Consider the following 14,578-nt stretch of genomic DNA (forward strand, 5'->3'; position numbering starts at 1 on the left):
TTTTTTTTTTTTTGAAGGATTCATATCACAGTGGAAACAGGTTGAATCACACATACACATACATACCCACTCATCCATACGTGTATCAGTTCAATCAGATTCTCACTAGGGGTGGGGGGACACTTTCTTCTGAAAGGAACAATTTAAATACGAAGTCAACTCTAATCAAAGAAAAAAAGAGCTCTAAAAACGACAGATAATTCCAGACTATCTCTTATAATACAACTTTTCACATCTTTATCTGCCAGTTTTGCTTAAATTGATACAGTAGGCCACCATTTTCATACAGCTTATACATACGTGTTGGTGTAAATTTCTTCAGACCAAGTTAGACTTTCTCAGCCATGAGGCAAAATTATCACCTTCTTGTCCCCAAACCAGCATTATGAAAAGAGTCCACTGTATCAAAAACGAATGTTCCCAGTCTTGAGCACATCCCAGCCAGAATGACTGAGACCTATCCTGGAAGTTGGTGGATTTTACTCGTCATGGATATAACAAAGTTTTTTTAATTTAGAGAATGTGTTTCATCCTGTTTTTTTAAATATTTGAATTAAGCAATGGAAATTCCTTGGTTAAAGATAAAAAGTTTTCTGGGGCACCTGGGTGGCTCAGTCACTTAAATGTCCAACTCTTGATCTCAGCTCAGGTCATGATCGAACTCACAGTTTTGTGAGTTCGAGCCCCGCATTGGGCTCTGTGCTAACTGGAGCCTGCTTGGGATTCTCCCCCTCTCTGTGGTCTTCCCCCTCTCCCCCCACTCACACTCTGACTCTCTCAAAATAAGTAAATATATTAAAAAAAAATTCTTGCCTCACCTCTAGCAGCTTAACAAGGCTGGATTCTTAAATGAATAAATAAAAAGTAAAAAGCTTTCTTCTCCAGAAGCTTCTTGGCATATCTGAAAGTCAGGTGGATTATCTGGTATAGTCAGAAGGTCAAATCATTCCTGATCTCACCACTTAGGATCCAGCACTAACTGCTGAGATGCTCAGGGCTACCTTAAAGGGTCATAGCACTAGAGCTTTTTATTTTCCAACAATTTCACTGCTGACTGGGAACCTGAATATGGAGTGTCCTTTGAATGCTAAGATCATGTTTTCAGAACCTGAAGGCAAAGCAAATAAGTGTGTACCTATCAAGACCCCAAGATTATCTGAAATCCCTTTGAAGTCCAAGGCCTAAGATTACCATGTGAATACAAAGAGTCCATCAATTATCTTCAGATCTCACTTTATTTCAACCTCCAATGTATTCTCCCCAACACACTGCTTCTAACAGCACAATTCATAGATTTGAATTTTGTTCTTTTCCCCTGATGAAGAGTAGATTGGCCAAAAGGCAGATAACAGGAGGGAAAAGGAGGAGCCAGAATAAACCACAAATAAGGTGAGCAAATCAGAGTTGTTAGGAGAGCTAATGGAAATTCAGAGAAAGTAAATACATGCACTTAAGTAAAATGCTTGTGTTACCAAAACTACCATTTAATTCCAGTAATTTTGAGGAGATGAGAGCATTAGAACCAATAATAAATTGAACTCAGTCAAGGAATGAGGTAGAGAGAGGCACTTTTAATGTAAAGGAAAAGAGAAATGAAAGCCTAAGATAGCTGGAAAAATACACAAATTCTATCTTTTCCTTTGGTGCTGGCCAAGGACCAACCTATGTAATACAATTGTCTTGCTAAAAATCAGGACCCAAGTTATTCCAGACTCCGTTAACAGGGAAGATTGTATTTCAACTTCCTTTTATTCCTGAAACAGTAGTAAAATGTCAGAACTTTTGTTCATAACAATACACTGATTAACCAATTTCTTCTGGTGGTGCAAAAAAACACTCACTGAGCAAGATCACTATAAAATTTCCCCTTAGAAGTTTGAGAAGGGGGCAAAGATCACCTTAAACCAGCTGCTACTTTTTAACTTATTACAAGGCCTTGCAAATATCCCTGAGAACATCTCCTACCTGAGCTTACTATGAAGCAGCTGCCTGGCTAGAGCTGCAGTTTTAGTAAACATAAACATCGGGAGGGCCCTGATGGTTTAAATTCACAGGAACATGGCCAGCCAGAGGCTAGTCTTATGTAAATAAAGGGAAGACCAGGATGTCTTAATATTTTAGTTTCATGACCGTTTCTACTCTCTATGGAGTTCTATGTATGAGGTAACTAAGAAACAGTGACTAAATTTTAAGAAACGGGTATCCTACAGCCAAGGCCCCAGTGTACTGTGGAACTGAGATGTTTCACTGGAAAGTTATCTAGTGTCAGCTTCTGAGCAAGATGTGTCTGTGGCTGTACCTTGCCAGCTCTCAAGTCAGTCACCTCTCGAATGTTGAGAGGCCAATGACTGGCGGTATCCCCCACTTCATCTCATCCCACTTCACAACCCATGGCATAGGCAGGGGGAAAGGTAAATAGAGAAAAGGGAAGAGAAAGCATCAAGGCGCGGTCTTCAAGTCATTTGGTGATGATTCCTGTGTCAGACTGCCTTACTCTTGTTTATAAGCAGAAGTACTTATGTGACACACTAAAAAAGATAAAGATCCATACCAACAATAACTGCACATTCTTTAGCCACAAGGCATCACATTCACTAAGAGAAAATCATACAAGTTCGGAATAACTCTGGACATAACCTTCACTCCTATTTCTGTAGAACATGCTCAAATTTTAGATTAGGCCAGATGGAACCGTTGTACAAATCAAGAAAAAAACTCCCTTTCTTCCAGGGCACAGTCTGGTGCGCCTGGCTGCCCTTGTGCAGTCCATGATTGGCACAACCATTTGTAGAGAGCCTACCAATCCTGCTTGACAGTGTCACAAACATGGTAAAAACCGAAAAAAGCACTAGACTTGGAGTCAGAAAAATCCAGTCACCTTTTCCTCTCCCATGCTAGGCTTTTGAAAAGTCATTAAACTCCAATTAGGTCTCTTCACAGCGTAAGCTGGGGATGAGGACTATGAATATCCATTGCAACGTGAAGGTGGAATAAGGTACATGATGGTGCACAAGAACAATCTCTGGCAAATTGTAAATGTTCAACTATTGTTAAAATTATAATGCACACTTTTTAAGGAAAAGGATACTCTAATACAGAAAAATATGCACCCTAAACTGAAACCCATCTCACAGTTGAACCTCCTCAGTGACGAATGCTGTAATGGGAAGTTGTCACTAATGGCAGATCTCGTTCCTCCAGAGAAGCTACATTTTTCTGGTATGGTGTTGCTGAGGCTTTAAATGAGATACAGTAGCGCCCCCTCATCCTCCCCAGTGGATGCCTGAAACCACGGAGAATACTGAGCCCTATGTATGTTTTTTTCCCCATACATATCTATGGTAAAGTTAGTTTATAAATTAGGCATAGTAGACATTAACAAGAAAATAGAATTAAGATAATATACTGTGATGAGTTCTGTGAATGTGGTCTTCCTCTCAAACTATCTTATTATACTAATACCCTCATGAGGACATGAGATGACAAAATGCCTACTCGATGAGATGAGTGAGGTGAGCGATGCAGGCACTGTGATGAACCATTAGGCTGCTACTGACCTCAGGATATGGGAGTATCATCTACTTCTGGGCCACGGCTGACTGCTGGTAACTGAACCGCAGAAAATGAAACTGCAGACAAGGGGATTTGTGAGGAAATCAGTTCAGAGGCCAGAATCTGTTTCTGTAAAGGTAATCAAATAGTCTACAGGCCCTCTGAAATATGATCACCAACTCAAATTTTACCTGTAGTACCTTTTATTTCTATAAGACATCTCAAAATAATTTTAAAATTCTGTGGGTATGACATTTGTCCACATCATGCCTTTTAGAGAAAAAGGCAAAGAGCAGGCATTACTTTTGTATTATGAGAGGGAATTAGCATGAAGGCTGGGGAAATTGATTTCCACAAGGAATTAATGGTAGCTGTACTTCCAAAAAACCACATTCCTGGGTTCATTGTTTATTCTCCCAGGACAGACCCAGTCAAGTAGCTGCATTTTGATATGAGATGGTACAGAAACACAGGCGAGAGGAGGTATCAAGGATGCCTTTGTGTGGTGAACGTGTGAACCAGATGGTCAACAGTCGCTTTTCATTTTCTAGAAAGCTTTCTAGAGGGCAATGATGATACAAGAGTCCCTGTAAGGCACACTGTAGACACTGATTTCTATTGGCTCAGAATTATTATTTTAATACAAAGACGATAAAGTGGCATTCTTTAATTCTGGTATTTTTCTCAAGAAACCTTCATTGGTTTTTTACCAAGTTTTCAGAAATCATTACAGTCAATAAAGCAATTAAGAAGAAATCTAGAAAACTTACTAATACAAACTTTTGCTCAATAGTTTAAAGAATGAGGAATGATAAATGGTGATACTCAATTCCACATTTGAGTTCCATAAGCAAGTGAGATTTATCCCTAATCTGCCTTTTTACCTTAGATTTAGATGTAATGTTAAGTTGGGGAGGCGTGGGGGAGAAGAAATGGCCTCTGACTACCAGCCCCACCAAAAACGAGGGAGGTGGGAGGCTGAGAAATAATTTTTTTAATAAGCAAAAAATAGGAACTCCTGTAAGCAGCGGTCCTCATTAGGGTATTTCCCCTCCAGTGCCAGAGGCAGAGGGTAAGGAAGTGAAGAAGCATCAGGCACCCTGACACACTATTATTCAGAACTATCAATGATTCAACCTAGAGAAAGCCAATGGAAAAGAGTATTAACCATTACCCAGCAAGAGGCAATTGGCCGAATCACTTTGGGTTAATGTTCAACAGATAGGAAAATAAACCAGCACGTGGCAGCATCCTATCACATGTCTCAGTCTTTCCTTTAGTGGAGAACACAGACCCAAATATCCTAAGCCACAGATCTCCTTGTAGTAGCTCAGAAGTAAACCAGGTTTCTATTAGTGCTTAAATGTGTTCAGCTAATGGGTTTGGGCTCCGGAGTTTAAAAGTGTCAACACTGGAAGGAAAATATTTTATTATAAAAGAGAAAAAAAAAAATCAAGATAACTCACCAGTGTGCTCTTATCCTATGCAAGCACAAAAGGAGGAACTAGAATACAGAGAAACCCCAATGTCGGAGCCAACTGTCAGAGTCCAAGGAGTGAAAACCATCTTTACTACATTAATTCCCATCCTCCCACCTCTTCTCTAGCTACACTAATCAAGGTGCACCAAAACCCTTAAAAATATCACTCCCTAAGACGCTACAACTCAGAACATACAGATACAGTGCATGATAAAGCTGAATAGACAAACGCACTTCAGACCTTTCCTTGACCAGCTTTTAAATAGTATTGCTTTAGGGAGAAGATTTAATTTTAAAAAATAAATTTAAAAAAGAAAGCACATTTAAAACGTCAAGTTTTGGTGATCAGGATAGTAAAGTAATTTTATTACAAATTTCAGGATCTAAAAAGTAATTTGTTACATTTACTAAGATAAATCTGAGATGACCTGTATCAAGCATGTGTGTCCTGCATAGTGACACTGTGATCCTCAGGCATGAAAAGACATGGTTCCACCCCCCCTGCTTTAGGGATGGGATCAGCCAGATGAAAGAAAATTACACTGATTCTCAACTAGCACATACTGATTAGAATCATTTTGTTTATCACTCTGGCATTTGGACTGTAAAGAGTTCAGGGAAGAAGTCTAATTCTTGAACTCTGAAAGCCAAACTAAAATCTCGAGGGTAGCCTCAAGAAAGTCAAGCTTCTCTTTTACTACTTTTTATTTCAATGGTATTTAGGAGACCTTCTGTATTTAATAAGAGTTATGATTCAGTTGGTCTGTAAGCCCAAGTATTAACATCCTTATCACATGGCAAAAGACCACAGAGAAGCTGGCTGACCAGTAAGAAGACTAGGCCAGATAAAGGGAAAACACACTAATGCAGGTTCTAGACAGTGACCATCCAGCAACAGAGATGCTGCTAGCGAGTAACCATAAGCTCCATAGGGTGGCCATACACAAAAGGGCCAGAAGAGACTTTGACAGGCCATCTAAGTCATTCTTCTGCTTCTAAACGAGACAAATATCCCTCTTTAGCCAGTTACTTGCCTTTGCATTCACAAGCAGGGAGCCCTAGGTCTCTGTTATATTTATTTTTTTTTAAGATTACTAAAGTTAACATCTTTACAAGGTGGAGCCGTAGGAAGCATCAGGGACTTAGTGGGCACAGAGCAAGTGCTCTCCTGTGGGATCTTAACAAAGAACGTGGGGGTGAAGAGGAACGGTGCAGTACCTGAGAGGCAGCAGAGACATAAAGGGAGAGCACCCTCACGCTACAGGACTAAGAAGGTGGGGGAAAAAAGAAGATCCACAAAGGAATGGCTGCAAAACACAGCAGGTTGGTCAGGAAAGATGAATTTCTAAGGGCAGGAACAAATCAGTAGCTGAGGAGCCCACAGCTAAGCCCTGTTGGCCTAGGAATTTCTATCGCAGATTCTCTTAAATTAACCCTCTCCCTCTAAAGCTGTGGCTCTCAACGGGAACAATTTTCCCCTCAGGGGACATTTGGCAATGTTGGGAGACATTTTTGGTTGTCACAACTCGGGGAACGGTGCTACTGGTATTTAGTGGGTAGAGGCCACAGATGTTGCTAAACATACTACAGTGCACAGGACAGCCCCCTACAACATAGGATTAATCATGATGTCATTGATGGCAAGGTTGAGAAACCCTGTTCTAGAGGGAGGGAGTACTTTACTCAAGAGATTCTGAATTGAGCATGAGCCACGGTCCTTGGAACTTAACAGACAAACGTGAATGCCCTCTACCTCAAGCCCTACTATGTGGATCAATTTATGCCTTGTTGAGCAGAAGTCCCCCATTATCCCAGAGTGTTCCACAAATGTCCAATCAGTTGTTGGTGGATCCAATTCAGTCAGTACAGCTAAGACTTTACATATTTTTTGTCTTCTTTCTCTTCTGAAAGATCTGCTATTTCTTTCTCAGAGCCAGTGCTACCCCAACTGCCACTGCCAGGATGGCAACAGCGGCGGCCCCTCCAAACAGCAGTATAGACTTGCCCTCAGACAGGGGGAAAGCCTTCTCTTCTGCAGCAGGGGAGGGCCCTTCTTGAAGACTCTCTCTCTTTACATGCATCTCCTTTTCACTCAGCAGTGTTTCTGTGGGTTCCAGTGCAGGGATCACTTCCTCTTCTAGTTCAACAGATTCAACTGCTGCTGCTTTTGTCTTCATCAAGTTCTCTTCTTCATCAAGTTCCACAAACAACGATGTAGCAGGGCTGACTTTCTCAACTGCAATCGCTTCTGTGTCAGGTTCCCTCACCTCCAGCACGGAAGTAGCAGTGATATGCGGAAGCAAGGGAGCAGGTGCTTCAGGGAATGCCTCCTGCAGCTCCTTGGTTGGCAAGACTACAGACACCACAGCAGCCTCTTCCACACCTTCAGGTATTTCTTCTTTTTCCACATGCACAATGTCAGAATTAGAAGAATTGTTCTCACTCTTCTCTCCAGCCCCATTGCTATCTAAGCTTTTGACTTCTTCAGGATCCATTGCAATCTGTTGCCAGGACTCAGGACCTAGGGACACTGGTAGGCTTTCTGTGTGCCAACTCTGACTGGCTGAGAGTGAAACAGGTAAGCTCTCTGACTGCCAAGAAGTGGTCACAGTAGGAGACTCTGGAGGACTGACTTGTCCAGAGTTGTCACTGGGCAGGATATAAATGTCATTGCTATCTTCTGCAACGATTCCAGGGTATTCCTCCTCCTCTGATTCAAGGTTAAAGACAGTGCCCTAGAAGAGAAGGAAGAGAGTCAACACAAAGAATGGTAAATATATTTAAAATAAATATAAATCTGGATAAAAATTCTTTCCCAAACTGAAGTTCTAGGAATAAATACATTGTTTACAGCTATGTAATTTCTGGATTGAATGCATTTACCTGTAGACCAATGAAGAGGAAGAATTTTTTTCTTTTATTCATTTTTTTATGAATATAATATATTGTTAAACTGGCTTACATACAACACCCAATGCTCATCCCAACAAGTGTCCTCAGAGGAAGAATTTTTAACAAGATAGTCCTCTGACCAATTTCCTTGAAACTAAAAAACCAAAATGTGATTTTTATATTCAATTCGATGTGTATATATATACAATGCAATAATTAATGCAAAATAGCAGAGAAAACAAAGGCAAGAAACTTGCTCTCAAGGAATTTATCACTTAGTAAGGCAATGCTATCCGACAGTCCAAGTGCTAGTAAGAGTTCAGCTGGAGAGATGGCAACTTCTTCTGGTGGAGGCTGCAGCAGTCAGGGAGATGCCTGAGAGCTTTGTGGAGAAACCAGCATTTACAGTGGCTATCAGGAGAATGGGTCAGAGTGTATGGTGAAAACCATGGACAAGACACAATACCCGCAAAAGTGTATAAATATAAAAAAGAGGATGTCACAAAAACAGACACTCAGATCAATGGAATAGAATACAGAACCCAGAAATTAACCCACAAACGTATGGCCAACTAATTTCTGACAGTAGGAAAGAATATCCAATGGAATAAAAACAGTTTCTTCAGCAAGTGCTGGGAAAACTGGACAGCAACATGCAGAAAAATGAACCTGGACCACTTTCTTACACCATACACAAAAATAAACTCAAAATGGATGAAAGACCTAAATGTAATAAGACAGGAAGCCATCAAAATCCTTGAGGAGAAAGCAGGCAAAAACCTCTTTGACCTTGGCTGCAGCAATTTCTTACTCAACACGTCTCCAGAGGCAAGGGAAACCCAATCAAAAATGAACTATCGGGACCTCATCAAAATAAAAACTTCTAGTCTGCACAGCAAAGGAAACAATCAGCAAAACTAAAAGGCAATCAATGGAATGGGAGAAGATATTTGCAAATGACATATCAGATAAAGGGTTAGTATCCAAAATCTATAAAGACCTTATCAAACTCAACACCCAAAACACAAATAATCCAGTGAAGAAATGGCAAAAGACTTGAATAGACACTTCTCCAAAAAAGACATCCAGAAGGCCAACTGACACATGAAAAGATGCTCAACATCACTCATCATCAGGGAAATACAAATCAAAACCAGAGTGAGATACCACTTCACACCTGTCAGAATGACTAACATTAACAATTCAGGCAACAACAGATGTTGGTGAGGATGTAGAGAAAGAGGATCTCTTTTGCCCTGCTGGTGGGAATGCAAACTGGTGCAGTCACTCTGAAAAACTGTATGGAGGTTCCTCAAAATATTAAAAATAGAACTACCCTAAAACCCAGCAATTGCACTACTAGGTATTTATCTAAGGGATACAGGTATGCTGTTTTGAAAGGGCACATGTACCCCCATGTTTATTGCAGCACTTCAACAATAGCCAAAGTATGGAAAGAGCCCAAATGTCCATCGATGGATGAATGGATAAAGAAGATGTGTATATATACAATGGAGTATTACTCGGCAATCAAAAGGAATGAAATCTTGCCATTTGTAACTACATGGATGGAACTAGAGGGTATTATGCTAAGCGAAATTAGTCAGAGAAAGACAAGTATCATATGACTTCACTCATATAAGGACTTTAAGATACAAAACAGATGAATATAAGGGAAAGGAAGCAAAAATAATACAAAAACAGGGAGGGGGACAAAACATAAGAGACTCTTAAATATGGAGAACAAACAGAGTTGCTGGAGGGGTTGTGGGAGGTGGGGATGGGCTAAATGGGTAAGGGGCATTAAGGAATCTACTCCTGAAATCATTGTTGCACTATTTGCTAACTAACTTGGATAGAAATTAAAAAATAATTAAAAAAAATTTTTTTTAACATTTATTTATTTTTGAGAGAGAGAGACAGAGCATGAGCAGGGGAGGGGCAGAGAGAGAGGAAGATACAGAATTCGAAGCAGGCTGCAGGCTCCAAGCTGTCAGCACAGAGCCCGACGTGGGGCCCGAACTCACAAACCGCGAGATCATGACCTGAGCCGAAGTCAGACGCTCAAGCGACTGAGCCACCCAGGCGCCCCAAAAATAAATAAATTTTTAAAAATAAAAATAAATAAATAAATAAATAATAAAAAAGGGTAACAGTATGTAACCCAGTCTGAGTAGTGTACAATGTACATGAAGAATACAAATTTCCATTAGGAAAGGGACCCTGGAAAACCTGACAGAGAACTAAGAAATATGGACATCATTCAACAGGAAATGGTCAATGAAGTGTTTTAGCTACACAAGGACAATCACAGCTCCACTTTAAAATGACTTGAGAGCAGTGGTCAGAGGAACACCAGAAATGTAAGACTCTTGCTTCTCTCTTTAGCAAGAGTCTTGACACAAAAGCAATAAAAATAAATAATGTCAGGGGCGCCTGGCTGGCTCAGTTGCTAGAGCACCCGTCTCTTGATCTCAGGGTCGTTGAGTTCAACAGAGCATGGAGCCTACTTAAAATAAAAAATTAAAAAAAAATTCACCATCTAGATGTGAAGACTGACATATGAATAATTTCAGTATGATACAGAAAGCTTTAAGACAGGTATACGCACAGGATGATAGCGGAACCTAGAGGAAGAGAGAACGAATGGAGGGTAATGTTCATAAAGACCTAAAGAAAGCTTCACAAAAAGTCTGGGTAACACTCATAAATGCTGCAGAGAGTTTGAATAGAGTATGTAAAGCAAATTAATTCCTATTTTATTTTGTGATTATAGCTGCTATTCATAGGAAGTAGAATAATTTTATTCTTCAATCAAAACTGAAAGCTCTCGGGGGGCACCTGGGTGGCTCAGTGGGTTGAGCGTCCAACTTCAGCTCTGGTCATGATCTCACACTCTGTGAGTTTAAGCCCCACGTCGGGCTCTGTGCTGACAGCTCAGAGCCTGGAGCCACTTCAGATTCTGTGTCTCCTCCTCTCTCTGCCCCTCCCCTGCTCATGCTCTGTCTCTGTCTCAAAAATAAATTAAAAAACATTAAAAAAATTTTTTTTAAAAAACTGAAAGCTTTCTGCATACATTAAGGCTCTAATATAAACCAGTAGTCCCTCTATTAGCCCTACATAAAAAGAAACCAGAAAAGCAACTAAACAAATAACATGATCATAATATCAAGATTCTAACTGCCCCACATTCCACCTCAACCCTTGTTTCAATCTCCTTAGGAAGCCCTAGAGGTCATCAGGGATAGTCTGTGAATGAACATACGCAGAAAGATACAACAGTGGAGTAATTAAAAATACAGTATTTGTAGGAAAAAAGAACTGGTTTGAACCCCAGCTCCACACATACCAGATGTGTATATCTGAAGGCCTTGCTTGCTTAACCATTAAAAAAAATTTTTAATGTTTATTTATTTTGGCGGCGGGCGGGGGTGGGGGGGCGGTAGGGGCAGAGAGCAAGGAAGACACAGAATCTGAAGCAGATTCCAGGCTTGGAGCTGTCAGCACAGAGGCCCATGCAGGGCTCAAATCCATGAACCGGGAGATCAGGACCTGAGCCAAAGTTGGACGCTTAACTAAGCCACCCAGGCGCCCCTTTGCTTAACCATTTAAACTTCAATTTATTCATAAATGGAATATGAATGCCTTGGTAAGTTTTATAACAAAACTTAGATATAGTATTTATCATGCTTAGCACAGAACCTTGTACATAGTAAGCAATCAATAAATTATGCTGTTTTTTCATTATTATTGTTTTTGTTGTCATTGTTTTTTTGCTACTGTTTTTGGTGTGGTGGTGGGAGAAAGAGTCACGTAGACTGAAAAAATTTTAAAACTAAAAGCAGTTTGAAACAATACCCTTCCTTGGGTACAAAAAGGTAATTAACATCCTCATCTCTCCTAAATAGAGGTATCACAAAACTGGAAAGTAAAAATCTCTCTTTAGAAAATTACAATAGTATAAGGGTGCCTGGGTGGCTCATTTGGCTCAGGTCATGATCTTGCAGTTCATGAGTTTGAACTCTGCGTCAGACTTAGTGCTGACAGCCCAGAACATGGAGCCTGCTTCGGATCTGTTCTCTCTCTCTGCCCTTTTCCTGCTTGCGCTCTCTCAAAAATAAATAAACATTAAAAAAAATCATTTTTTTAATTACAATAGTATACATCAAACCAATATACAGCTTATTTCTATGGGACAGAACTATAAGAAAAGTGTGTATTCTATAAATTTTTTATAATGATCATGACTTTGTATAAAAAAATTTTTTAATCTATTTGAAAATAATAAATAAATCTATCTCCATTTTTTTAAAAGACTGTTACATATAAATTGTGGTCTGCTGCCTCCTAGAAACTTGAGATTAGTGGACATTCAACAATCTCAACATGAGCTGTGAAATAATTTGAGTCAGATGAAGAGGATCTCCTGAATATCTTTTGTACATGTCCCTAAAACAAAGGGCAGGGCATATTAGAACACCATTAGAAATTGGTGGGTTTTTTTAAAATCTTTTATTCTTTTTTTAGTATTAATACATGATAAACACATTCATAAAATTACGTAACCTAACATTCACCATTTTTAGGTGTGCAATTCAGTGGTGCTTAGTATATTCACAATGTGTGCAAACATCACCCCACTTTATTTAATTCCTGAACATTTCCACCATCTCAAAGAGAAAGCTTTTGACAATCACTCCCAATTCTCCCCTCCTCCTTCCCCTGGCAACCACTAATCATTCTCTGCCTCTAGATATGCCTATTCTGGGAAGTTCATATAAATGGAATCATACAATACGTGACCTTTCATGTTTAGGTTCTGTCACTTCACATGTTTTCAAGGTTCGTCCATGTTGTAGTGTATATCAGCACTTTCTTTCTGTGGCTTTGCAGTAGTTCACTAAATGGATATACCACATTTTGTTTATTAATTCATCAGTTGGTTGACATTTGGGTTTTATCAATTGGTTGACATCAGTTGTTGGTTGACATTCATCAGTTGGTTGACATTTCCACCCTTTGGTGATTGTGAATATCCACATATAAGTTTTTGTTTGACCACCTATTTTCAATTCTTTTCAGTACATAGCTACAAGTGAAACTGCTGGGTCATGTAATTCTGTTTAATTTACTGAGGAACTGCCAAACTATTTCTCAAAGCAACTGTACCATTTTATATTCCCCCCAGCAATGTAGAAGGGTTCTAATTTCTCCACATCCTAACACTTGTTATTGACCGTTTCATTTTTTTTAACAGTGCCATCCTAAGGAATGTGAGGTGGTATCTCATTTGGGTCTTTATTTGCATTTCACTAATGACCAATGATACTAAACATCTTTTCATTTGCTTATTGTCCATTTGTTTATCTTCTCTGGAACAATGTCTATTTAAATCTTTTTCCCACTTTAAAATTCTATTGTCTTTTTATTATTGAACTGTTAGGACTTTTATCTTTTACTCTTCAACAAAACAAAAAACAAGGGTGCCTAGGTCGTTCAGTGGGTTAAGCATCAGACTCTTGGTTTTGGCTCAGGTTATGATCTCACAGTCTGAGTTTGAGCCCTGCGCTGGACTCCAAGCTGACTGTGCAGAGCCTGCTTGGGATTCTGTTTCTCTCTGCCCCTTTCCTGCTCTCTCTCTCTCTCTCAAAATAGATAAATAAACTTTTAAAAAATAATAAAATAATATAACTAATTGGGGGCAAGGATGCTTGTAAAAAAGGTTGAGACTAAAGAAAACAGAGGAGGTAAAGTACTAAAGTAACCAGTAGTCTATGCTAGTTAATAATCTTATTTTTTATTTTTAATAAGATCTGCCATTAGTACTGTTCTTCATATGGATTCCTTTCCCAGGCTTAAACTGCATCTAAACGAGACCTTCATAACTATAATCTTATGGGATTTCACCTCTTTTGAATTCTCAGATTTTCATCAGTACAATGGTAATATAAAACCACTCAACAGTTCTGGGACTTTATCAATAATGAATGATAACAGAGTCCCTTTGCAACCAAATGCATCACATAAAGACTGTATACCCACCAACAGCAGAAGTCATTAATTACTGATTGCCAGGAGATACTACTTGTTCTACTGAAGAATACAAACTACAAATAACACTTCTATACCGTTTCTCTATCTTATCCCATTGTTAGTAACTTTATTTTGGCTACCATCTACCTCATCATCTTCCTCTCCCTCTATTTAATCATAAAGTGCTAACTATATCTCAAAACATTTATTCTTAATGTAGCCTAACATATCAAGATATATTTTTCCCTTCCTCTCAACATTTTCTGCTATCACTCTAATATAAGCAATCATTATTTTTCACCAAAGCCTCCTGTCTCTTTGATGCTGCAATCCAATTTAGAGATGAAAAATAAAAAAACATTTCACCAGTCAGCTAAACCAAAAACCTGGGAGTCATACTGGATTTCTCCTATTCTTGAAAGTAGTTTGCTTCTCATTGTTGGAATTGTGCTATATAAATGGTAGTGACAAAACACTATAATCTCTGTCCCCAAAGAGTTTAAAACCTAGTGAAGGAGACAAACACAGAAGAAGAGAAACTTATTTGGGGATTCATGGAAAGCTTCTTAGAAGACAGAGAATAACAGGGGTATCTGGCTGGTTCAGTTGGTGGAGCATGCA

The 14,578-nt window shown here is 39.3% G+C and overlaps 1 protein-coding gene across 13 annotated transcripts in view; it reads right to left on the reverse strand.

The window, feature by feature from the left end:
• Window positions 1-1,551: 1,551 nt before the first annotated feature.
• The window catches only part of BCL2L13 (BCL2 like 13), a 90,552-nt gene continuing 77,525 nt past the window's right edge, over window positions 1,552-14,578 (reverse strand). For all 13 annotated transcript variants that reach the window (XM_053225558.1, XM_027073873.2, XM_053225560.1 and 10 more), the window contains one exon: window positions 1,552-7,767. In XM_053225558.1, coding sequence (XP_053081533.1) covers window positions 6,949-7,767 — 819 coding nt within the window. In that variant the 3' untranslated portion in view covers window positions 1,552-6,948. The remainder of the gene's footprint in view (window positions 7,768-14,578) is intronic.

Source organism: Acinonyx jubatus, chromosome B4 (genome assembly GCF_027475565.1).
Source record: "Acinonyx jubatus isolate Ajub_Pintada_27869175 chromosome B4, VMU_Ajub_asm_v1.0, whole genome shotgun sequence".
Classification (NCBI taxonomy): Eukaryota; Metazoa; Chordata; class Mammalia; order Carnivora; family Felidae; genus Acinonyx; species Acinonyx jubatus.